At 40.1% G+C, this 25,910-nt stretch overlaps 1 protein-coding gene across 1 annotated transcript; it reads left to right on the top strand.

Annotated features, from left to right (window-relative positions):
* The first annotated feature begins 1,336 nt into the window (after positions 1-1,336).
* Positions 1,337-25,272, top strand: ERMN (ermin). The gene is made up of 5 exons (XM_023217413.2): positions 1,337-1,507; positions 11,610-11,720; positions 19,581-19,836; positions 20,488-20,580; positions 23,464-25,272. Exons 2-5 carry the CDS (start codon positions 11,712-11,714, stop codon positions 23,985-23,987), a joined length of 882 nt encoding a protein of 293 aa, XP_023073181.2. The 5' UTR covers positions 1,337-1,507; positions 11,610-11,711; the 3' UTR covers positions 23,988-25,272.
* Positions 25,273-25,910: the final 638 nt, after the last annotated feature.

Below are 25,910 nucleotides of genomic sequence, written 5' to 3'. Positions count from 1 at the left end.
CTGAAGAGTCAACCAGGGCTTGGAGGACAGATAAAGTTTGTGATATATTTGTAATGCTAGCAGAGAAGTCATTATAGAGGCTGCGGAATCTTGTGACAGAGGTTGATATGCCTGGTATTCCAGTTCCAAGTGCAACAGTGGAGGAAGAAAGTCCTAGACCCACCAGTAAAGGGATTGCTAGGATGACTTTTTTGTTATGTTGGTGTCATGAAGGGGACAGGCAGTTGTTCATTCCCATCTGCAAACTGGATTTTGGGGGTAAGGAAGACTAGAGTACATGTGCCTATCCAGTTGGCAGGTAGGCACATGTAGGTGGAAGAATCACATAAAAGAAGAGACTTTGTGTCAGGCAGAACTGGAAATGTAAAGTGAAAACGTGAGAGGGTGTACTGAAAGAGGAGTCCTGCACCCAAAGTGCTAGAGCTCCAGCAAGGGCAGCAGCCATTACAGGTTGTAATGGGGATTGATGGTGCAGCTCATAGAGGGAGAGTTTTGGTTTTCATGGTGTATGAGAAAGCACATAATGTCTATGAGTAACCTTTCACTGCTATTCATGGGGCAGGGTATAAGAAAGCAAGAGAAGGGGCTAAGAGGAGATTCAGACGAGCAGGGGGAGGGTAGCCAAGGATGGAGTGAGATGCAGGATAAGTGTCTTCCTAAGCAATAGTGACTGCCAATGTTTTTTAGTTTGTCAATAATGATAGAGGGCTTATCAGTAATGCAAAGTTGGAATACTCCCATCTGTTTGGTAATGTATGTGGCTGGGTTCTGGAGATAGAGTAAAGGAACATTTGGAGGGTGGAAGGTTGCCTAAAGGGATTCCAGTAGGCTGATGTTGGGAGATGCATAAAGGAGTAGCAACAGGGATAGTTGTTTGTGTCATGAGGGGTCCAAATATTGGGGGGGGGGGGGGTGAAATTGACATAAGGAGAAAGTTGCCTTTCTTTCCTTTTGGAATAAGACTCTGTGACCTGCACATATATATCCAGATGACCTGAAGCAACTGAAGAACCACAAAAGAAGTTAAAATATTCAGTTCCTGCCTCAACTGATGACATTCCACCATTGTGATTTGTTCCTGCCCCACCCTAACTGATCAATTGACCTTGTGACATTCCTTCTCCTGGAAAAAGAATCTCAGGAGCTCCTCGCCGAGCACCTTGTGACCCCCACCTCTGCCCGTAACAGAACAACCCCCTTTAACTCTAATTTTCCACTATCTACCCAAATCCTATAAAACTGCCCCACCCCTATCTCCCTTTGCTGACTCCTTGTTTTGGATTCAGCCTGCCTGTACCCAGGTGATTAAAAAGCTTTATTGCTCACACAAAGCCTGTTTGATGGTCTCTTCACATGGACGTGCATAACATTTGGTGCTGAAGACCTGGGACAGGGGACTCCTTCAGGAGACTGGTCCCCTGTCCTTGCCCTCACTGCGTGAGGAGATCCACCTATGACCTCACGTCCTCAGACCAGCCCAAGGAACATCTCACCAATTTTAAATCAGGTAAGCAGCCTCTTTTTATTCTCTTCTCTAACCTGTCTTGCTAGCCCTCCACCCTTCAAACTCTCCCTTCCTTAATTTTGGTTCCTTTCCCTTTGTGGTAGAGACAGAGGAGACACGTTTTATCCATGAACTCAAAAATCTGACGCTGGTCATGGACTCGGGAAGATAGTCTTCCCTTGGCATTTAATTACTGCGGGGACGCCTGCTTTGATCCCTCACGTTGGTGGCAATACCACCTTCCCTGGGTGGCAAGTACCACCTCCCCATTCCCTGCCTCCTGAACCACCCCGCCCCCACCCCGCACTATGTCTCTACCTCTCTTTTCTCTAAACTTACCTTTTAACTATGGGCAAACTTCCGCCCTCCATTCCTCTTTTTTCTCCCTTAGCCTGTGTTCTCAAGAACTTAAAACCTCTTCAACTCACACATGACCTAAAACCTAAATGCTTTATTTTCTTCTGCAATACTGCTTGGCACCAATACAAACTTGACAGTGGTTCTAAATGACCAGAAAATGGCATTTTTGATTTCTCCATCCTATAAGATCCAAATAATTTTTGTCAAAAAATGGGCAAATAGTCTGAGGTGCTTGATGTCCAAGCATTCTTTTACACATTGGTCCCTCCCTAGTCTCTGCTCCCAATGTGACTTGTCCCAAATCTTTCTCCCTTCTCTCCTATCTGTTCCTTCAGTCTCCACCCCAAGCTCTGAGTCCTTTGAATCCTCCTGTTCTATGAACCCATCTGACCTCTCCCCTCCTCCCCAGGCTGCTCCTCACCAGGCCAAGCCAGGTCCCAATTCTTCCTCAGCCTCTGCTCCCCCACACTATAATCCTTCTATCGCCTCCCTTCCTCACACCCATTCTGGCTTACAGTTTTGTTCTGTGATAGCTCTCTCCCACCTGCCCAACAATTTCCTCTTAGAGAGGTGACTGGAGCTGAAGGCATAGTCAAGGTTAATGCTCCTTTTCCTTTATCCAACCTCTCTCAAATCAGTTAGCATTTAGGCTGTTTTACATCAAGTATAAACACTTAGCCCAGTTCATGGCGTGTTTGGCAAGAACCCTTAGGCGCTTTACCACCCTAGACCCAGAGGGGCCGGAAGGCCATCTTATTTTCAATATGCACTTTATTATGCAATCCACTCCCGATTTTAGAAAAAGCTCCAAAAATTAGATTCGGGCCTTCAGGCCCTACAACAGGACTTAATTAACCTCGCCTTCAAGGTGTACAATAACAGAGAAAAGGCAGCCAAGTGGCAATGTATTTCTGAGTTGGAATTACTTGTCTTCACTGTGAGGGAGAGAAACCCTAGCCACATCTCCATCACACAAGAACTTCCAAACACCTAAACCGCAGTGGCCAGGCATTCCTCCAGGAACTGCTTCCCCAGGATCTTGCTTCAAGTGCTGGAAATCTGGCCACTGGGCCAAGGAATGCCCAGCCTGGGATTCCTCCTAAGCTGTGTCCCATCTGTGTGGGAACCCACTGGAAATTGGACTGTCTAACTCACCCAGCAGCCACTCCCAGAGCCCTTGGAATTCTGGCCCAAGGCTGTCTGACTGACTCCTTCCCAGATCTTCTCAGGTCAGTGGCTGAAGACTGATGCTGCCTGATAACCTCAGAAGCCTCCTGAACAATCACAGATGCTTTGGGTAACTTACAGTGGATAGTAAGTCCACCTCCTTCTTAATCAATACAGAGGCTACCCACTCCACATTACCTTCTTTTTCAATGGCCTGTTACCCTTGCCTCCATAACTGTTGTGGATACTGATGCCCAGGCTTCTAAGCCTCTTAAAACTCGCTGACTCTGGTGCCAACTTGGACAACATTCTTTTATGCACTCCTTTTCAGTTGTCCCCACCCCACCCCGCTCCTTTATTAGGTTGAGGCATTTTAACTAAAGTATCTGCTTCCCTGACTATTCCTGGGTTTTGGCACCAAATGTCATGTCTGTCTGTGTGAAGAGAGTCTACCAACAGGCTTTGTGTTACTCTCTTCACATGGATGTGCATGACATTTACATATTAGACCTGAAACTGGAAGTCCTCAATTCTTCTATGTTTAACATTTATGAATTGTCTAGGTGAAGATGTAAAGAATTTGGTCAGCCAGTTGAAGATGAATTAAACCAATAAGAACAATGACAATATAAGGTGGCAGGTTTGTGATACTATTAAACTGGACAATGACATGAATTTAACCAAAAGTATCATATGAAGGATAACTTTAAGTTCCTGCTTTGGTTTCAAAACATACCTTTCATGGATAGGAAAGAGGAGTGGATCCTTAACGATGACATTCATGGAAACAATGTGGGGCTCTGAGTCATCATTTTTATTATCGTGAGTCAACAGTGGGGATCAGCTTCCAATATAATTAAAGCATCAGTGTGCCAAAGTGCTTGTGTCAGAGGTATGTGAACCAGAGCAACTGTATCTTAAATAGGAGCTGGGTAAAATGAGGCTGAAATTTACTGGGCTGCATTCCCAGACGTTTAGATCTTTAAGGCTTTCTAAGTCACAGGATGAGATAGGAGGTCAGCACAAAATACAGGTCATACAGACCTTGCTGATAAAACAGGTTGCAGGAAAGGGGCTGGCCAAAACCCACCAAAAGTAAAATTGCTATGAGAATGACCTCTGGTCGTCTTCACTACTACACTCCCACCAGAGCCATGACAGTTTACAAATGCCACGGCAACATCAGGAAGTTACCCTATATGGTCTAAAAAGAGGAGGCATGAATAATCCACCCCTTGTTTAGCATATCATCAAGAAATAACCATAAAAATAGACAACCTGCAGCCCTCAGGGCTGCTTTGTCTATGGAGCATCATTGTTTTATTCCTTTACTTTCTTTTTTTTTTTTCTTTTTTGAGACGGAGTCTCGCTCTGTCGCCCAGGCTGGAGTGCAGTGGCCTGATCTCAGCTCACTGCAAGCTCTGCCTCCTGGGTTCACGCCATTCTCCCGCCTCAGCCTCCCGAGCAGCTGGGATTACAGGCGCCCAACACACACCCGGCTAATTTTTTTGTATTTTTAGTAGAGACGGAGTTTCACCATGTTAGCCAGGATGGTCTCGATCTCCTGACCTCATGATCCGCCCGCCTCAGCCTCCCAAAGTGCTGGAATTACAGGTGTGAGCCACCACGCCCGGCCTATTCCTTAACTTTCTTAATAAATGTGCTTTCACTTTGCCCTGAGGACTTGCCCTGAATTCTTTCTTACGAGAAATTCAATAATCCTCTCTTAGGGTCTGGATTGGGACCCCTGTCCTGTAACATTTATAGGTATTAAACAAGAAAAAGACCCAATCTCAAATACACTGGGTTAAACCTCTTTCTTTAATGAAGAACTTCTTAGAAACTTTCATTGCTCAATTTCGTCCATGCTTTTTCAAGTGAATAAAGAACCTGTATTATTTTTCAAATTTATTTGACCATAAATCTGTTTTGGAATTCTTGTTCTGGAATTTAACAATTGTGAAAACACTAGGCAAGACACTCTGAGGATCTTAGTTAGCTTATTTATAGAGTAGAAATAATGATTCCTATTTCACAGTCTTGCTGTGAAAATTAAATAAGGATAAGGTTAAAAACACGCCATAATGCTGGGCAAATAAGCAGTTCTGAATAGATGTTGGTTGGTTTTTTTAAAGTTTTTTTTCGATTGATTTCTGGATAAAATCTTTAACAGGATATTTAGGAATGAGTCTGACTTATTTAGTAACTGGTATGATTTGGGCATTTACCAATGAAAAAGGACATTGGTTCAGGAAGAACCCCTTGGTTATTGGTCATAATGATGTCAGGAGGGTTCCAAGTGATGGGCACTTGGTGAGAGAATTACAACTATGGCTTTTTATCAACTTTAGTAAAACCATTTCCATATTTTAATTCACATTATATATATCCCAGTATGTATCTGTCCACTATCAGCTTTGTATACAGGCAAATAAGAGTATGTTCAGAGAAGAATATTAAACAGGGTGAAGACACTCACTATAAAGGTATATGAGGATCTGTTAAAGGAAGCAGAGATGTTTATTCCAGAAAGGAGAAGACTTGGGGGAAGGGGGTTGGCATGAAAGCTGTCTTCAAATATCTGTCTTCAAATATCTGATTGTCAGGTGGAAGACAGGCTAGACTCATTCTGTGTGTCTCCAAAGGGTTCAATCAAGAACAATCAACGTGTGAAAGCTTTAGAGCATGAAAGTTCAACTTTACAGAAGTAAAAGTTTTCAGAACTCAGAGTAGTTCAAAGAATAGCTGCCCTCATCAAGTGCTGAATTCCCCATTACTTTAAGATGTTCAAAAAGGCAATAGTCAAATGCCTGGAATGGATGTTGTAGAGAAGATACAATTATCAGATAGTCAGTTTTATAGACTCAACTCAAAGGTCCCTTAGTCCCTGAGCATCTTTGTTTCTATGACCAAAAGGTGGAGGTTCTTAGTGGTAATTCTCCCATTTCTGTAAACTATATGCATTATGTTGAGTTTATTTGCATCTTTAGCCATAAAAAAGAGAGCTAAGAACCATATAAATTAACTAGCAAGACAAGCTGCTGGTAAATTAGAACATGAGTTGAGAACTTCTTCATTTGTCAGGGCTATTAATCCAAAGAGAGACAAATAAAAACAGTTCACTATCACAGAGAGGTATGCAACTTAAACCTGAGGTCAGTTTATTTTTTAAGGAGAGTTTTAAAATGCTGACATTTGCCTTAATTCTACACATAAACACATTTTAGTTACATATTAATACTAGTTACTTTAGTAAAGAAGGAACCAAAGGAGTATAAGAAAGACTCAGAGACATACAGAGAAAGAAGGATGAGAGAAACCTAGAAAAAGGAGGGAAGCAGGCAGAGGGAAGTTCTCTTTTATTTTCCTGACTCCCTTGACTAATCTTCATGCCTTCACTGCTGCCTCATTAAATTTTCCACCTCTATGAAGTCTGGGTCTTTCATCTATAAAAGGAAGCAGATGGGTGTGATACTTTGTTTATTCATTCAACAAACATTTATGAAGTACAAACTTGGTAAGCAGACACTGTCCTAGCTCTCTGTGTGTGATGCAAAGACACAGGTCTTTGCTCACCCTCAGCTTCTCTAAGCCCATGTCATGTCAATGACAAGACGTCTGTGATCCCGGGCTGCCAGGTGTTGCCTTTGAATAGCTCACGATTGCCTTCAGCCTGAAATGATTTGCCTCAATCATCGCAAATGAATGGCTGGTTGTGAAAGGGCTGTGAAACCTGGAACACGCCATCTGCATGCATATTATTATTATCCGAAAGTCTGTGCAGAAGGAGCATGGGGGCTTAGACATGGGAAAGAAAACAAATCACTTTTGAATTGCCACGAATTTCTTCTTAGGAATGACTGTGAGTTCTGATTCCTGCCATTCTCTTACTCCTTTTCCTCTTTTCCCTCAGGATTTTGGATGGAAAAAGTGGCAAGTCGCTCCTTAAAATTTGTTACAAAAGTCTGCCCTAGGCATGGATTTTATTCTTAGGTATAAAATCTCATGAGAACATAGCCTGGGAGATGCTACCCATTAAATGATATTTCTTATTGTAGATGGTAAAAATGAGCTGTAACCTTTAGGCTTTCTGCTGTATGTTATTAATTTCCCTCAAAACTGGCCTTTTATAGAGGTTGTGATAATATAAAAAAAGAAGCAGAGACCATCCTGATTCAGATTAACTAAAACAACACCACACACACACACACACACACACACACACACACACACAATGGTAGAATGCATCAGAAAGAGAGTCAGTGACTGCCATATTAATTACCTTTTCTCCCAAGGCTACCACTTAATAGGAAAGCACTGTAGAAAACTTGGCCTCTTTTATGGAAGAGGTCTATGTGATTTGGTGAGACAGTGAATTTTGCTATATTTTTAATGAAGTACAGATTTGTGTTTAGGAGCATAGGCTCTGAAGCTGGACTTCTTTGATTCAAATCCTGGCTTTGTCCATTTCTATATAGATGACTTAGGCAAGGTACTCAAACTTTCTGTGCCTCAATTTTCTCATTTATAAAATGATGAGAATAAGAGTACATGCCTCAAAAAGTTGTTGTAAAGATTAAAGCGTTATTGTATGAAAAGCTCTTTGACCAATGCTTGAAATATAATAAGTGCTAGATGTGTGTGTTATTATTATTATTAGTTATTCCTAGTTTATTGTCACAAGGCTTTAAGTTCTTAAGTAATATGAATGAAAAGTTTTGTCTTCCAAGAGAGTTGCTTTCATTTATCTCTGTTTGGGTTGAAAATCGCAAACTATAGCATTGCTTATTAGGATTTGTACTAGAATCACCTAAGTGCTTGTTTATAATGCACATTTTGGGCTGAGCGTGGTGGCTCAAGCCTGTAATCCCAGCACTTTGGGAGGCCAAGGCGGGCAGATCACGAGGTCAGGAGATGGAGACCATCTTGGCCAACACGGTGAAACCCTATCTCTACTAAAAATACAAAAACATTAGCCAGGCATAGTGGCAGGCGCCTGTAGTCCCAGCTACTCGGGAGGCTGAGGCAGGAGAATGGCGTGAACCCGGGAGGCAGAGCTTGGAGTGAGCCGAGATCGCGCCACTGCACTCCAGCCTGGGCGACAGAGCAAGACTCCGTCTCAAAAAAAAAAAAAAACGGCACATTTTGTTCTTCAACAAAATCAGAATATCTGGGAGGGTAATCTAGAAATATGTATTTTAAATGAGGTGCCCAGAAGATCCTGAGGCAAATTGGAGTTTGAAGACAACGGAGTAAAGCAAGCATGGCCGGTATTAGCTTAATCACAGCAACAAGTCAATTTCTGGAGGGTATATTATACACCAGCCACTGGGCTCTTGGGATATAATCTTATTAAATCCTCACAAGAGGCCTCTGAGGGCAGATGCTGTTATGATCTGAGTTTTTCAGATCAGAAATTGTGGCTTTCACAATATCTGGGTTAAATGATTTGCTCAAGATCTGCTGGTGAGGGGCACATCAGGAATGGAATTAGGTTTACCTGTTCAGAATTGGTATTCCTAAACATTCTGAACATTTTACATCCTGTGTGAATCCAAGCTCCTCCTCTATTGAGGCTTTCTGTTTTGGGGAACGTGACACATAATATTCACCTCCCAGTTAGTCAAAGATGACACAGATCCACCTCCACATGAGTAATACATTAGCCAATGTATATCTTCCTGAGCAGGGGCTGTCCGCAAACAGCCAGGAGGGTGGGTGAAGAGCAAAGGCTGGGAGAACCATCTTCTGTTTGGTTGTGGTTTATTTCATTTTCTAACATCAACTCTGCCAGTAGGGGGCGTCTGCTAAATCCACACCTCAATTCTACACCGTAGGAAACTCGATCCTTAGACTCTGAATCCCTAATATATTTTTTTAAACAGATAGAAACAGATTTATACAGGAAGAATGGAAAATAGGGCAAGGAATATGTTCAGATAAATGTACTGTCACACTATAATGCTGGAAACCTCTAATTATTGCCAACTCAAAGCATATTTATATAACATAAACCATGAACCAGGTGCTATGCTTGTCTACGCTGGAATGCAAGAATGAATCACACAAAGTCTGCATAGACCTGACAACATATTAATAAGTAGCGCTGTTACTATTATTCAGCTCTCACTAGGTGTCAGGCACTGTACCAGATGATCTACACATATTTTGTCATGCAATTTAATCCTTTTAAAAACTCCACAAGGTAGGCATTTTCCAGATGCCCTGAGGCTCTGAAAATTTTAAAAATTCCCTAAGTTCAGGTAGCTTTTCAGTGGCAGAACTGAGATTTAATTTGAGGTTTTTCTATTGCAATATAAGCTTTTCTGGTAACAAAGTAAGACAATCGCTTAAATAATAATGGAAGGCCAAATAATGAGTATCATTAAAACAACATAAAGATAAATTACTAAGAGGGCTCTAAGAAAAGTACAAGTAGAGCCTTTGGGTAAAAGTGTCATGAAGTACATAGTAGAGGTTGTAATGTATGAGCTGGGCCTTGAAATGTGGCCCTGGCTTTGGTAGAGATGGTGAGAAGGATCCTAGGTGATTGTGAGGAGGCAGATATTCCAGACATGAGGAAATAATAAGCCAAGACATGGAAATGGAAACCATGTTTGGAGATGCAAAAGAGTTCACTGTGGCAAGAGTAGAGTAAAGGGACTGGGCAATTTGGGTGATAAACCTAAATGGTAGTTAGATCCTGTTATAAGGAGTTTGTACTTAATATGACAAGCAATGGTGGAAAGGAAAAAGCTGAGTTTTTAAGTGTATCTATGTGTGTGTGTGTGTGTGTGTGTGTGTGTGCGTGGTGGGGGGAAATTTGGGCAAGTAGAGAATCTTTTAAAAATTATTTTTTTAATCAAACACTATGAACCAGATAATGTGCTATCAGATTTATGATAATATCTTAATTATTTTTTCTGCCCATGTTTAGAAACTTGCTGTCAGAATATGTGAATCTGGTGATAGTGGGAATGATGGATGGAGGTGGGGAGAAGGGGATTAGAGATTGAAAGTGGGGGACCAGTTAGATGACTATTACAATGGTGCAGATGAGCAATTCCGAGAGCTTCCATTTCAGTTATTGGGTAGATCCCACTGAGTGTGCTGCTCTTCCCACGTTTCTCTGAGTGGCATGACTCCTAAAGAGCATTTCTTGTCTGGTTTCAAGTTCTTGGGGGTGAGTAAGCTAATTATGGAGCATAGGTTTAAAAATCATTGTTCTCCCATCCAAAATGTCAGTAGAATCTGCACAGCTGTCCAATGTTCCTTTCTTGGATTCAACACAAAAGCTTGACAAGAGATCCTGATATATCTGCATTTATTTCACTCAGGGAGAGTGTATGAATTTTTCCTACTTACCCTGAGACAAAGTTTACTCAGCTAAATTTTCAAAGATATCCTAGGAGAAATTGTATTTGTTCATAGTCACATTACTATCACTTTCTTACAAAGCTGGCTCACAGCAGACTTGCTTTCTCTTTTTTTTACTTAAGGAAAAATGTGTTTAATTATTTTCTTGCCTTTCTCCTCTGAAAAACAACATGTTGCCTTAACTCCTAGTGACATTCAAAATAGTTTGGGAGGAATGACGCTGACAGTGATATCACTTTCCTACAGTTCTGCTTCCCCAGGAGGACTGAAAATGCTTTCAAACGACCAAAGAGCGTGTATGCATATATAATTCAAAATTCTCTTTCTGCGGTTTTATAAATACCCACACAAATTCCATTTCTATCTATTTAACACTTATGGAGTCTCCATGAATAGAGAAACCATTCTTTCTATTTAACATGCATCAAGAAATATCCCATTGTAAGTAAAACAGAATTATAATTGCCTAGCTAAAAGCTATAGAGAGCCCAGTCCACTGGGGACACTCCTTTATCCATTTAGGATGATATACTCTTAATATTATGACCAAGAGAGTGAGATGATTTTATTTTATGGGAATTTAGCCTTTTTTATGTGTACAATTGCTCTGCAACAGTTTAAAATACAATTCATTCTCTACCTGCATGGATTCTTGTGAGAGACAGATCTATAGGTCAAGGTCTACGCAGTCACCCCACTATTTTATACTCTCATAGGGTCAGTTGCTACCAAGTCTATGCACTGGGATTTTTGTGGTGGTCACAGGCCGGTGCTCACACACGAACCTCAATCAGAGATGAGAAGGTGAAGCCGTGTTACTTGCCTGGGTGTGTATTATTAGAGGGAATAGATGCCACTCGCCATTGTTTTCAGTGACCCCCGACCACAAGCCATTCTAAAGGGTGCCAGTGACTGAAGCTTTCCCCAGGACTACGGCAAGGAACAGGACTGAAGTCATATTAGATGTGAACTCCACATCAATGGGCCAGTGTTAGGAGCAGGCGCATCTCTGCAGCTACCCTGCTTCTTACTGAGTAAAAAGAGCTCTTCAGTAATCTAACCCTAGACCATCTCAGAATTCGAATTTTAGAATTTGGCTTGTAAAAAGATTCATGAATATGTAGATGAGACATGTGTATCTTATTCCTTCAGGAGACTTTCCTTCTCAAATAGCAATAAAAATAATATCATGTATCCACAGGTCTCTACCATCTACCAGTCCTGTGCTAGGTACCTTGTGCCTATTAACTTTCATTGTTTTGCTGCAAGGTGTGTGTCATCAGCCCTTTGAAAAGAAGAAGAAATGAGTCAGGTGGGTAAAGTGACTTTCCAAAGTTACATGACTAGGAGTAATAATAATAGTAATTAATAGTAGTGGTAACAGTAACACAGTAAAAACACACATTGAAAGAACACCTACTATGCCACATTGTGCTAAATGCTTTCCCTGGACTAATTCATTTCATTTTTACAGCAGTCCTAAGAAGTATATCATATTATTATCCACCTTTAACAGATGAGGGATCTGAGTTTGTTAATGTGGTGGGCATCTGCTTCCTTTCAGTTTGTTTATTTTGTTTGTTTGCCCTACAGTCTCTCATTTTCTATGCCCGTTTTTCTGCTCAGGGGTGGACACTGTCCTAGACCTGGACAATTGGAATATTCTATCCTTTGTAGTCACAGCATCTGGCTCGGGGATTAACTCATATCCCAAACTAGCTCAGTGAGGGCCATCCCAGGGACTTGGGCTGCAATTAATGAGAAAGAAAGGCTCCTTTCTTTTGACTCACTAGTTATCTTGATAATGTAAGCTTAGGGATGCCAGAGGAATATTGCCATGACCTAGGGAGAACCTACTTGAGAAAAATCCAATATAAAAGAAAGTAGAACAATGAGAGTGGTGAGAGAGAAAGACAGACAGAGAAGGAGAGAGAGAGAGAACCTCCCAGAAGCCAGATTAAGTCCCATTTCTGTTTAATCTGTTTTGGATTAAATCTCTTTCACTGTCAACCAATGAAACATTGTATATATATATAAAAAAGGGACACCAAGGATGGGATGCAGATTACAGATCCAAGGATGGGGTTGGCTCATTAGAGGCGCAATGGGAAGCAGTACAAATTCACCCGTCCCTACTTCTGAAAGCTGGCCATAATTACTATAAACGGTCTTCGGGAATCTGGATTCAAACCACTTCCTACTGAAGGTTAAATTTTAGAGACTTGTTGGAAAAATATCAGGATGCTGGAGGGTTTGTGATTTTCTTATACCTTTTATAAACTGTTACAAGTAAGTTTCAGTCAAACCTGGACTGTCAGAAAGCTGAGAGAAAAAACACAACCTTGCAAAGAGAGGTGTTTTCAGTGAACAGAAAGCAATCCAAGATAGCTGAGATTCAAAAATACATATCCTGTAAAAGGTTGGAAAAGCTAAATTTTCTGGCCTTTGCCAGTCCATGAAAATGAAGGCAGAGGCCAGGCAAGGTGGCTCAAGCCTGTAATTCCAGCACTTTGGGAGGCCGGGACAGGCAGACCATGAGGACAGGAGTTTGAGACCAGCCTGACCAACATGGTAAAACCCTGTCTCTACTAAAAATACAAAAATTAGCTGGGTATGGTGGTGTGCGCCTGTAATGTCAGCTACTCAGCAGGCTGAGAGGCAGGAGAACTGCTTGAACCAGGGAGGCAAAGGTTGCAGTGTGCTGAGATCGTGCCACTGCACTCCAGCCTGGGCAACAGAGTGAGACTCTGTCTCAAAAAAAAAAAAAAAAAAGAAAAGAAAAGAAAAGAAAAGAAAATGAACGCAGAGAAGCAGGAAACTAGTAATTAGTTTCCTATTACTACTGTAACAAATTACCACAAATTTAGTGACTTAAAAGCAGTACCACCCCATTCAGTTCTGGAGGTGAGAAGTCTAAAATCGAGGTATTGGCAGGGCTGCATGCCACACAGAGGTTTCAGAGGAGTACATTTCCTTGCCTTTTGCAGCTTCTAGAGCAAAGCTTGTCCAACTCATGGCCTGCAGGCTGCATGCAGCCCAGGACGACTTTGAATGTGACCCAACACAGATTCATAAATTTTCTTAAAACATAAAATTTTTCATGATTTTTTTTCTCTATCTCATCAGCTAGCATTAGTGTATTTTATGTGTGCCCAAGACAGTCCTTCTTCTTCCAGTGTGTCCCAGGGAAGCCACAAGATTGGACACGCCTGTTCCAGAGGCTGCTCATGTTTGTTAGCACATGACCACTTCTTGAATTACTACAGCATCTTGCTTCCGTGTCACATTTTCTACTACTGTCTTTGACCTTCCTGCCTCCCTCTTGTTAGAACTCTTGTGATTATTACATTGGATCCCATCCTATAATCCAGGATAATCTCCCATCCTTAATTTAATTAATCCCATTTGCAAAGGCCCTTTTACCAGGTAAGGTAACAATTCACAGGTTCTGGGGACTAGGATGTGGACATCTTTGAGGGTGGTCATCATTTAGCCTGTAACAGTCAGCTAGAGCCATTAGGGACCCTCAGATCCACCCAGGTACCTCCTAATATGCACTTTCTTTGTGATCAAAAAAGACCAGTTACCTGGTACATTGTTTAAATCTTTGTTTTTGTTTTGTTTTGAGATGGAGTCTCACTGTGTCGCCCAGGCTGGAGTGCAGTGGCACAATCTCAGCTCACTGCAACCTCCACCTCCCAGGTTCAAGCGATTCTCCCCTCTCAGTCTCCTGAGTAGTTGGGACTACAGGCACATACCACCACGCCCAGCTGAATTTTGTATTTTTAGTAGAGGTAGGGTTTCATCATGTTGGCCAGGTTGGTCTTGAACTCCTGACCTCAGGTGATCCACACAGCTTGGCCTCCCAAAGTGTTGGGATTACAGGCATGAGCCATGGCGCCCGGCCTTGTTTAAATCTTTGGATCCAAAAAAGTGCAAAGCCAATTCTGAACTTACCAAATTAGCTATTGAGTTCAGAGTCTATGATTCTTTGAATTAAGTTTCTGTAATCTCTAACCCAAACGTGCCTGATTTGTATACTTGCCCAAGGTCATACAGGAGCAGGCTAAGACTCTCCTCTTTACCCTATGAGGGTCACTGATGAGAATGCTTGTTTGTCCACTATTCGACGGGGACTCTTAACTGTCATTTAGTACTCTCCCTCCCAGTCTCCACTTCTGCTCCTCTTGGCCACAGAGTCCTATTTTCAGGGCTACACTCTCCTCTTATCCTCACCAAACACTCAGCCTATTTATTTCAGTGCTTTTCTTTAAAATGGTATTCACTGGATCACTGGAAGGCCAGGCTGCAGATGCTAGAACCACAGAGATATACCTTTCCTAAGGTATAAAAAATATTTTATCTTTAGAGGGAGAATAGATAATTCTCCCCTCCCCTGCCTCCAACATTGAAAAGCATGCTTCTTATAAGATGCAGTTAAATTTTGAAATTCTGTTACATTAAATCCTTAATACTCATGAGCTACCCATAGACTTTACTATTGGTTTCCTGGGAGAAACCATTATTTACTTCAGGAATCTGTGTCATCAGAATGGCAGTCATTATTCCACTCTTGGCATAAAAGTAAAAGCAAAGCATGAACATGGCACAGGATAATCAATTTAATCTGATTTATACCAGGTGGCAGGCAATTATTGTTTTGTGAAATAAAATATATGGCTGTTGATTGATTTTATTGTGTTATGATAGTCTGTATTTCTGTAGCAGTTCACTTTAGCTGGGATGTCCCTTCAATTTGGAATTTTAATCCATGAAGTAAACCAGTTGGGATGATCCTGTCTCCTCAGGCTTGTTTAGGGTTGCACATTCCCTGGGGCTTTGCTCTATTCCTTATAGAAGAATCTGTGGGTTATTGGTAGGATTGTGACTGTTGCATGTCAGTCTGACTAGGCTAAACTACATTTCCTTGAATTTTCTTCCCTGAATGTTTCCTGAAAAAGACACATGAGCCAAAGTAAACATTGTTCTGTGAACTTGGTGGGGCAGAAGTGAAGCAGCTATTTTGTAGCTGGCACACACTGCTGCCCGTCTGCTGTCTCACCTGGTGCACGGGCAGCAGCTGGGCCTGCAACTGTTCTACCTCCCTGGATCTTCCTCCAGCTTCTATGATTCCTGGGCCCAGCTTCTTTGGGAGGGCATTCCATTTGCTAAGGTCAGAGGCACTGAGAGCCGACACAGGTTTCAGTTTGCCCCTGTGTGTCCAGCTTACACCTGGGAATGCAGTTTATTCTTGCTCCCCACCTTTATGTTTCTATCCGTCTTCCCTTCCCAACTTTCTGCCCTGCAGAGTTCAGGCTCCAGCATCAGATGCAACAGCAGACATATAGAGGCAGCTTCACTGGCACCCACTATTGTGTAAAGTCAAATCCCTTCTGATTGATCAATCAGTTGATCGATTGATAGATGGATTGTTCCATCTCTTAGTGGTTCTACCTTTCTGTTTCAACCCTAATTGAAACAATACCCCTGTCCCAACTGCGTAAGTCAATGTTTGTATAAGATTGACTTCAAGCAGCCAGGATCAATGTTTTCCTTTTAAATGTATTTCTTGTTTTTATTCAGTACTCTGTGACCATATCTTAGCCATAACATTAGCTTGTGGCTTTTCACATATGATTAAGATTAAAGATCAAGATTTTATGACTTTTCCCCAAATCCTGATTCTGGACCTAAGATAGCCTTAACATAAAGCATTTGGCATTGGACAAAGGGAATGTGAATATTTACATAATTTTATTTTGATTCTTTACATTCTTATATGAAGATCTTTTCATTATCTTTTTTTGACTTTAGATTTAATAATGGCTACATTTGTACAATGTCCTTTAGCATTAAGAATAATAACTAGGGGCCAGATGTGGTGGCTCACACCTGTAATCCCAGCATTTTGGGAGGCCAAGGCAGGCGGTACACCTGAGGCCAGGAGTTTGAGATGAGCCTGACCAACATGGAGAAACCTCGTCTCTACTAAAAATACAAAAATTAGATAGGTGCCGTGGTGCACACCTGTAATCCCAGCTACTCAGGAGGCTGAGGCAGGAGAATCTCTTGAACCCAGGAGATGGAGGTTGCAGTGAGCCGAAATCATGCCACTGTACTCCAGCCTGGGTGACAAGAGCAAAACTCCATCTCAAAAAAATAAAAAAAGGATAATAACTAAGGAAAAAGCCACATGATCCAGTAAACTACATAAAACAGTCGTGTTTCATACAGTGAACATTCTGCAATTGTATTTGAAGTAAGGATCATAGGGCAAACTCTCACATACTTTCAAAGTCATAGGTTGTTACAAATAATGGGGGACAACTTACCTCGTTATGAACAAAATAGCCTATGTTTTATCTAGTAGATAGACTCATCTTGTTGCGAAATGTGTCTCATGTTGCCGTCTACTTGTAGGAAAAAATAATACACATTACAAACCATTTACCTGAACTCCGTTATTCCCTAGGGCAGCATAAGAGTGTGTTTTTAAATAAAGGTAAACACATGGTTAGCCAAGGCTGACAGAACTCTGGATCATTTCTCTACCTTTCCAAATCTGAAATAATTTTAAGGCCATAAAAAATGTCAGAACATGGTTTTAGAAAGAAGGCAATCCAAAAATAAAGACACAAATTTCCATAAAAGCTAGGCTATGGGTATGAGGTGCATGTTGCCATGGGGTGATAGAAATCTAGGAGTAGGAGAGAGTCTCTCCTGTGAATGAATCTGAACTCTCTCAACTTTGCTATGTCCCTGGATTGAGGTACTTGGCAGCCCCAAGGGAGCTGGGAGTGGCTGGAGGCATGTCCTTTGGAGCTAATGTATTTCTATACTTCTGTGTGTATTGCAGGGCATTTCATTGAATTAGTGCCACTTCCTGCCCTAAGGATCTCACAATCTAGTATGTCCCTGTTTGTTCCTAGGCTTGGCCTTAGTTTCTGCATTCTCCCATATGATTCCACTCAAGATTTTCTCAGCAGTAAGCTTGCTACTTGAATTTCTTGGGAGGACACTCCCACAACAGGGTCCTCAGCAGCTGCAGTGTGTCTCTGGGGCAGGTCTTGAGACTGCCTTAGGCTCTCTGCTGCTCTCTCCTGGCCACAACTGCCTCTTCTGCCAAGGTGCTAATGCTGAACTCCTGTGGGATCTCTGGTCCAAGGAAACATCTGCACATAGGCCAGGGATGGTGCTTAGCTTCATCTGTGCTGCAAGCTCTCATCAGTAGGCTTGCTGGCTCTGTGAGCTTACTAGCTGAGCTCCTTAATCTCTCTGCACTTCATTTTTCTAGTCTATAAAATGGAGATAACAACAGCACCTACCTAGGAAGACTGTTATGAAGATTAAATGTATTACTGTTTATGAGTCAATTAGGACAGTAACTTGCACAGAGTAAGTATGATATGAGTGTTAAAATAGTTAAACAATCAAACAAACATAGAATTCATGTGCTGACTAGAGAAGCATTGGTGATGACGAGGGAGGGAGATCTAGGATCTACTAGAGATGTCTTCCAAGGACAAGGGAGAGGGGATTATCCAAGAATGAGGGGTTGTCCCTGACATAGACCCCAGTGGACTCGGCCCTAGACACAATTTTAAAGGTGATACACTTATTACAACTCTCCAACACCTATTCTTTTTCTCTTTAAAAATGATCTGAAATTTATTCTCTTGGGGATAAAATGTATTATATATATAATATATAATTCTTGTTATATATGTGTGTATATACAATTGTGTGTGTGTGTTTGTGTGTGTGTGTGTGTGTGTGTGTGTGTATATATATATAATTATTTTTATTGCGTGCTATTTTTTCAAGTCAGATGCCTAGAGCTGGGGACACATGTAAGCAAGTTAAAATGGCCCCTGGCCAGATGAAGCTTAGATTGTAGTTGGTGAAACAGACATTAGAGAAATAATTGTGCAGTTGCTTAGTTAGTTACAACCATGAAGAATACTCTGAAGGGCAAAGACAATGTGTAACAGAGTCCTGTCCTAATCCTGTGGGTAGAGATAGTGTAAAGAGATGATATTTAAGCTTAAAAACAGAACTTAGGGGAGCTAGTTAGCCCAGGGGCTTGGGCTTAAGGAATAGAGGGGCATTTCACAGAGAAGGAGCTGTGTGGGCAAAGGCTCTGGAATCATTTTGTACTATGAAAAATCCAAAAAAGAAAAAGACTTAAAAAGGAAGGGATGGTCAGTAGCAGTCATTTAACATAATCGCCTTTTTCTCCCAAGGGCAGATTGCATTGTCCCTCTACATTTTACCAGCATCATGCAATATCAATATGGAATAGAGAGAATTCTAATTCTGATTGGGGGAGGAGAAAACTTCATGGCGATAATTTTATTAGGGTTTTAAAGGATCGGTTGGGCTTCAGTGGACATAAACTAGAGGTCAAGAAGCTGTAGACTAAGTAAATGACTCTGAAATTATAAAACTTTTGGTATTAGCAAGTTGGTAGAATTTGTTTTTTTCTTAGGTCCCCTCTCCAGCCCGCTGAAAGCACACTGTGAAATCTGCAGCCAGAACCATTTACAGTAACATTGTCCTGTTTATAGGTTTTTTGATAAGCTGTTTTTATTTTTTATTAAATAAAAAATGATGCCATTGTCCTTTACAAAATAGCTGAGGTTTTACTTGAACAAAATCTGTTTGGAAATGTTAAGCTGGTTACACAGAACTAATATGCCTCAAGGTGGTCATTCTCTCTGGATTAAAGCTGTGGGACAATTGTGGCTCCTGTTACAGGGAAAATTACAATGGGCCATTATGAAAAGGGACAAAAATCTCTGTTCCCAGAGGGGGACTGACAAGCTGAAAGTCCCTCTCTACATGCCAACACAAAAGCCTGATTGCTTCAGATTGTTTGTTTATGTAAATCAAAAGGGTGCCTTTAACTCTGCCAGGGGACTGGCAAGCAACAAAGAAGGTGGTGATTGGCTGGATTCTTGCTCATGGCTCCCGGCAGATCTCACAAATCCTCTTGCTTTTGCTCTAAGCTCTGTCTGGATACTTTTAGGAAGAGAACCGTGTTATTATGTACAAAAGTGAATAATTTGTGCTCTTAGAGTAGGGGTTGGAACTACAGGACTTGAAGGCAAGAGCAGATATCTTATCAAGGATCTACTCACTCAGTTTCCCTAAAACTCTCTCTCCAAATCAGATTCAACTGCACATCATGACAGATGTTCCAGCTACATTTACCCAGGCTGAATGTAATGGGGATAAACCACCTGAAAACAGTCAACAAACAATCACTAAAATTAGTGAGGAACTGACTGATGTGGACAGCCCCCTGCCACACTACAGGGTAGAACCCAGTCTCGAAGGTGCACCCAGCAAAGGACATCAGGAGGAAAGAAGAAAATTACAAGGGAACATGCTGCTCAACTCATCCATGGAGGAGAAAATTCTAAAAGGTAAAGTGTTTCCCTTCTCCTTAATTTTCTTGTTTTGACTTATAAATTTGCCCTGGATTTTTTTTTTTTTTTTGATAAACTATAATAAGAATGAGCTGGACACCCCAAAAATGTAGCCCTTTTTTCTACTATGCATAGCATAAGGACTAAACCTCTCCCTCTGGTGAAATCCAGGCTTGTCTATTTGACAGCTCTGTGACCCCAGACAACTTTCTGTCTCCTGAAGCCTGAGTTTTTTCACTAGAAGAAGACAGAATACTAGTAATAATACCTACAAGTGTAGGGTAAGTATTGGCTAAATGTTCACTACTGTTATTTATTATGATAATGGGCAGCCCCACTATTATTTGAACAAAGAAAATTCAAAATTTTTAATTTTCCTCCTAAATATACCTGAAGTCTGAATTTATGGTTCTATATCTTATAGATATAAATATCTTACATAAATATTAAAGGAGAGATTACCAATCAATGAAGTGATCATTAAGTAAATAAATTGAATTGATAAAGAATGAATCTGAAGAGTCAAATAGTAATTTTTAGTGATCAGATTTAAGATTAAAGACATCTACCTATAGTTTAAATTGATAACTTATTAACCATTGAACAGTATTTTAAATGTTAAAATACTAATTTTATATTTTTTTCTAGAAAACTCAGAAGAGAAATTCTTTATTGTTCATAAGGCTATCACAGATCTTTCTCTCCAAGAAACAAGTGCTGATGAAATGACATTCAGAGAAGGTAACAAGAACTACAGTTTTGTACACAAAAATTGTTTGACTGAATATGGATGACAGATTTTCCATGAAATGTTGCATGAGTGTGGCTTTGACAAAACAATCCAGGCAATGACTTCAAATTTTCAAAGCTGCTGTAGGCAGATAAGAGAGTATAAACTTATCTGTGGGTTCCACCTTATAAAGCATTCCAGACTGTTCAAGGCTGAGGCTGCACAGATTGGCATAGCTGATTGGCATGCCAACGTGATGTCTATCTCTTAAGTTAGTCCACTGAGTCAACCCTACTTTTTGATTTGGTGTGTCCAAATCTGTGTGTGCACCTTGTGAAATGTAAATGTTTCAAAAACAGGTCTTTCCTAAAAGTCAACAATTAACATACAGGTTTATTTATTTATTTATTTATTTATTGAGACAGAGTTTCACTCTTGTTGCCCAGACTGGAGTGTAATGGTGCAATCTCGGCTCACTGCAACCTCTGCCTCCCGGGTTCAAGGAATTCTCCTGCCTCAGCCTCCTGAGTAACTGGGATTACAGGTGCCCCCACCACGCCCAGCTAATTTTTTTTTTTTTTTTTTAATTTTTAGTAGACATGGAGTTTCACCATGTTGGCCAGGCTGGTCTTGAACTCCTGACCTCAGTTGATCCACCTGCCTTGGCCTCCCAAAGTGCTGGGGTTATAGGCGTGAGTCACTGTGCCTGGCCAACATACAGTTTAAAGTAATCTCATGAAATGATTTACTTTATAGGCCTCTAATGTAAGTACAAAATTGTTAACTATTTCATGTCAAAGAAAGACAGGGTGATAAAGTTAATTTTAATTGTGTTCTTTAAGATAATGGAAGAATAAAAGAAACATTGAAGTGCTTATGTTAAATTTTAAATAAACTTAATAGACTGAGAGACACAAAATCCTTTAGATTTTTCTTCTAAGAAGATACCTACATTTAAACAGTTTCCAAATAAAGTGTAGGATAAAATCTATTAATCAATCATTTCTTTCCTCTCTTGCAGCCATACACATCTTATGTCAAATTGAAGTCAGCTTGCTAAACCTAACCAATTTAGCTTTGTTAGGACTTTAACATGCAAAATATTGAAGAGACTATGACTATTGGTTGAAATATTAGAACATCACATAAAATAGTAGATGTTAAGGAGGACAGGAATGTGATTGGCTATTTCCTACATCTGCTCCCTTTGCCTGAACACCTCTCATACTATGTCTGATTAGCAATGTATCACCACTTAAGGAAATATGTAGCAAGCAATAGCCAGTGTCAAGCTGTTACATTACCAGAGATAATTTGTAAGACTTAAGACTCCACAATGTGAACTAAATAACCTATTTGCCCTAATTTTTCTTCTTCCAATGTAACAAGCTCTCAGAGGCAGAATCTCAACCTTCTATCATCTAGAGCACCTTTCAAATGTTTGATCAGGAGTCCATTGCAGATAACAGTTATCTAGATCTTTCATTTTCATCAAATGGAGAATGAAAGCAGTCTGTAGTTTTCAGCTAGATGGTCTTGCCGGTTAAGTTTTCCCTCAATGAATCCTTTGCGGTTTGACAGAGTATGTTTTTCCTCTATAATAGAGGCACAGATTTTGGTATCTTTTATCTTCACAGTGGCAAACAGCTATAAAATCTTCAAAAAGAATGTTACTGGATTAAAACATATAAAGATGCTAAAAATATTGAGGAAAAACTATAAATTCAAGGAGTAATTTTATATGTGACAATCTCATGCCTGAGTCATGAATATAAACAAAATATCACTTACTTTGCTTCTTGTGGAAAACAAAATAAAACAAAACAAAGCATAAGATTATAGCAAACATTCTAATGTGTATTTATGGATAAAGTTAGGAACATTGACAGGACACTAGCGACCTGAGAGCAGCTGTGTGTAACAAATTAGGGTGATCACCCATTTTTACTTCTATCTCTGTAAGTTTACTATGTATTCCCTAGAGTGAGAAAAGAACAACAACAAAAAAAGAGAACTAAACACCTTGGATGAAAACGGACTTGTGAACATCTTTCAGAGAGAGTAGAATATTGTGGAGGAAAAAGACAAAGAGGAACATTGCCTCTCACCTTACTTACAGACTCTCATGGTGTCAAAAGAAAATGGTGAACTCGGGCCTGACAAGGGGTGTAACCCAGACAGATTTCTGAGTTGTGTACACCACAGACTGAAACTTCCCACAGAAGCCTTGCAGGGGTGAAGGCTCAGAGAACAACCTCGGCTTCCTTATAATTAATTCTTACCAAGTTCAATAAATATTGTTGAGGGTATATGCTGGTATGATCTAGCTGTTTGAAAAGTGACCACACATGGACAGTCATCATTTTCAGTATTGGAAACAAGAATTTTTTTCTTTCTGAAAATTTTCCTTGAGGTGTGAGTGTGTATATGTGTGTGTTTGTGCGCATGTGTGTGTATGTGTGAGAGAGAGATAAGTCCAAACATTTCATTTTACATGTGCACATATCCAGTTGTGACTGGCTAGACAAGATTTTTTTTTTAAGTGTGTCTCAGGGAATATGAGTCTCACTAAATATAGTAGTCCACAACAGAGTTCCACAGACAAATGAAGTTAGGTTGTTGACTTTCTTACAGATTTAAAATACTCATTAACATTTCAAAGGCTTGTAAAAATTCTGAAGATGCTTATTTAACTGTATTTAATGCAGTGTTTTCGAAATTACTTGGACTGTGTAGCCTTTTGTGCAAAACATATTGGTAACCCACAGAATCATATCCCATAAAACACGTGTTGGGAAGTGATTAGCAAGAAAAATTATTTGGAGAATAACAGACTAATGGCTGGGTATTTTGGAATCTCTACACATCTCATCTACCAATTGATTTTGCTACAGGGCATCAGTGGGAGAAGATTCCTTTGAGTGGCAGTAACAAGGAAATAAGAAGACAGGAGAGGATTGCTGAGCAACCTCTTGAAGAGGAAGAAGATGAGGACAGGAAGAACAAAGGTCACCAGGCAGCTGAAATTGAATGGCTGGGATTTCGAAAACCTAGCCAAGCTGACATGTTACATTCTAAACATGAAGAGGAGCAGAAGGTTTGGGATGAAGAAATTAATGATGATGATGATGATGATGATAATTGTAATGATGACGAAGATGAAGTTCGAGTGATAGAATTTAAGAAAAAACATGAAGAGGTTTCTCAATTTAAAGAGGAAGGTGATGCAAGTGAGGACTCCCCACTGAGCAGTGCCAGTTCCCAAGCTGTGACACCTGATGAGCAGCCAATCTTAGGGAAGAAGAGTGATATCTCCAGAAATGCTTATTCCAGATACAATACAATATCCTATCGAAAAATCAGAAAGGGAAATACCAAGCAAAGAATTGACGAATTCGAGTCTATGATGCATTTATAAACTAACTGGAACTGAAAACGTCTCACGCCCACTAAAGGAAAAGCTAATTCTATTGTCCCAGGGTGCATATTTCTATGCCTTTTTTGAGTTATCACCTGGGGGGAGGTGGAAGTTGACTCTCTTTTTCACTGTAGAATAATGTGGAAATAACTCTAGGTAAAATTCAGTCTGATAACCTCAAATCAAAAAGCTTTAAATTCATTCTTGGGCATTTGTCTTTTAAAACTTCACTAATATAGCATTGTGTGATCAGCACTAAGCAGTCAGTCCCCTGGGGGAATCTGGCATAATTTGGCTATCAATGTAGCAATGCTTGGAAAGGTGGTCATCAAATGAGACTATTTGAGGGGACTATTTGAAATGATTCCTGTGTTTCTTTTGGTGTCTTCCTTTGTACATTGGAGTGATGGAAAGTCTGGTATTAAAACCTTTCTTACTTTTAAACATGGTTTTACAGATTCTGGCAATAAGCCTTCCAAAATTCTGCGCCTTTTCTATTATCACCAAACAAGATTTTAAGTGGCTTTCCTTGGCATCTACAGAGAGAAAATTCTATAGCCATCCTTCCTAGGTGTTACCATTCACTGAATCTTCTCACAGAGGGAGATGAGCAATTGTCAGTCAGGAGAATTCTGTTTGCTAAATGTTGCCTTTATGCTTTCAAACTGAATTAAACCCATTGTGAGGTTGACACTGGGAGGGGCTAGAAGATTGGTGGGCAGCAGACTAAAGAGTTATGTTGGATAGTTTTATTTCTGTGGCTGAAAATAAAATCTTGTCTAGCACAGTTAAAGTCATTAAAAATAAAAATGACAGCTTTAGCACAATTTTAAGAAAATGCCCCTCTCTATTACCACATTTTCTCTTATTAACAGTATCTCAGAATAATTTTCTTTCCTTAGAAACCTGAGACAACGCTAGTCATAACTGTACTAGTTACTATGAAAATGGAAATAATTATCTTAGAATATTTTCAAAGTAGAGCGTGAGCATGTATTTTTAGTGAGAGAGCTCTGATAGTTGTTGGGAATATATAATTTACTGGACCTCAGCCCAAATCAAGATGCTTAAAATTGTACTTGTGGAGCTTCACTCAAACCAATGTGTCAAATAACGTATTGAATATTTATGAAAAGAGAGACTATATTTATATTCTTAGATAGTTTGTTCCACAATTTTTCATTTCATGCTTCCATATATATTACCCTGAACTTTCTATCACCACAGATAAAGATTTTGTTTTGCCCTGCAAATAAAAAGACAATTCCTTATTGTCTGAATGTAATACAGTCTTCATTGTACTATTCAACCCTTTGTTTATTTCTTTTTCATTTTGTGAAAAACTCCGGGTTAGTCCTCTTGGATGACTGCTTATTTATGTGTAACATAAATCCCACATATTCTAATGACAACTTCTTTAATCCTTCCGGGTCATATATTATATTTCTATAGTATCACATACTATTATTTAGTTGTTTACAAGACTCAAATTTGAATTCAGGATTACAGTGCTCCTTTTATTCTTTCAAACAGATACCAAATAAAAGTTCTGTTACCCTCATTCTATACAACCTATAGATTTCATGTGTTACAATGTCAGTTTCCAGAATAAAAGTGAGGGAAATCAGGTGTTTATTGATAAAGTTAGGGAGATTGATGCAATAGGACAATTTCCAGTTTAGTTTAGATCATCTAATTTTTCTGCCTGGACAACCTGTTTTCTGGGTTACTGATAACCCCTATAATTTTCTACTGAATTTCAAAACCTGTTATGTGTTATCTATCACATAACAGGACGGTGTTTTTAACCTACTGTCAAGAGCCTGTATTTTGAGTTATTCCAAAAGAAATGATGGATTCCTGTAGAAGCAGAGGTGGGTGACCTATGGTTATGTGGCACAGCAAAGCAAGTAGCTCTTATGG

This window comes from Piliocolobus tephrosceles, chromosome 11, assembly GCF_002776525.5.
Source record: "Piliocolobus tephrosceles isolate RC106 chromosome 11, ASM277652v3, whole genome shotgun sequence".
Lineage (NCBI taxonomy): Eukaryota > Metazoa > Chordata > Mammalia > Primates > Cercopithecidae > Piliocolobus > Piliocolobus tephrosceles.
Note: the sequence above shows the minus strand (reverse complement) of the source record. Positions and strands in the feature narration are given on the sequence as shown.

Coding starts and splice junctions, on each gene's coding strand:
- ERMN (XM_023217413.2), top strand. Junction 19,837..20,487: donor GGAGGAGAAAATTCTAAAAG/GTAAAGTGTTTC, acceptor ATTTTTTTCTAG/AAAACTCAGAAGAGAAATTC. Junction 20,581..23,463: donor TGAAATGACATTCAGAGAAG/GTAACAAGAACT, acceptor ATTTTGCTACAG/GGCATCAGTGGGAGAAGATT.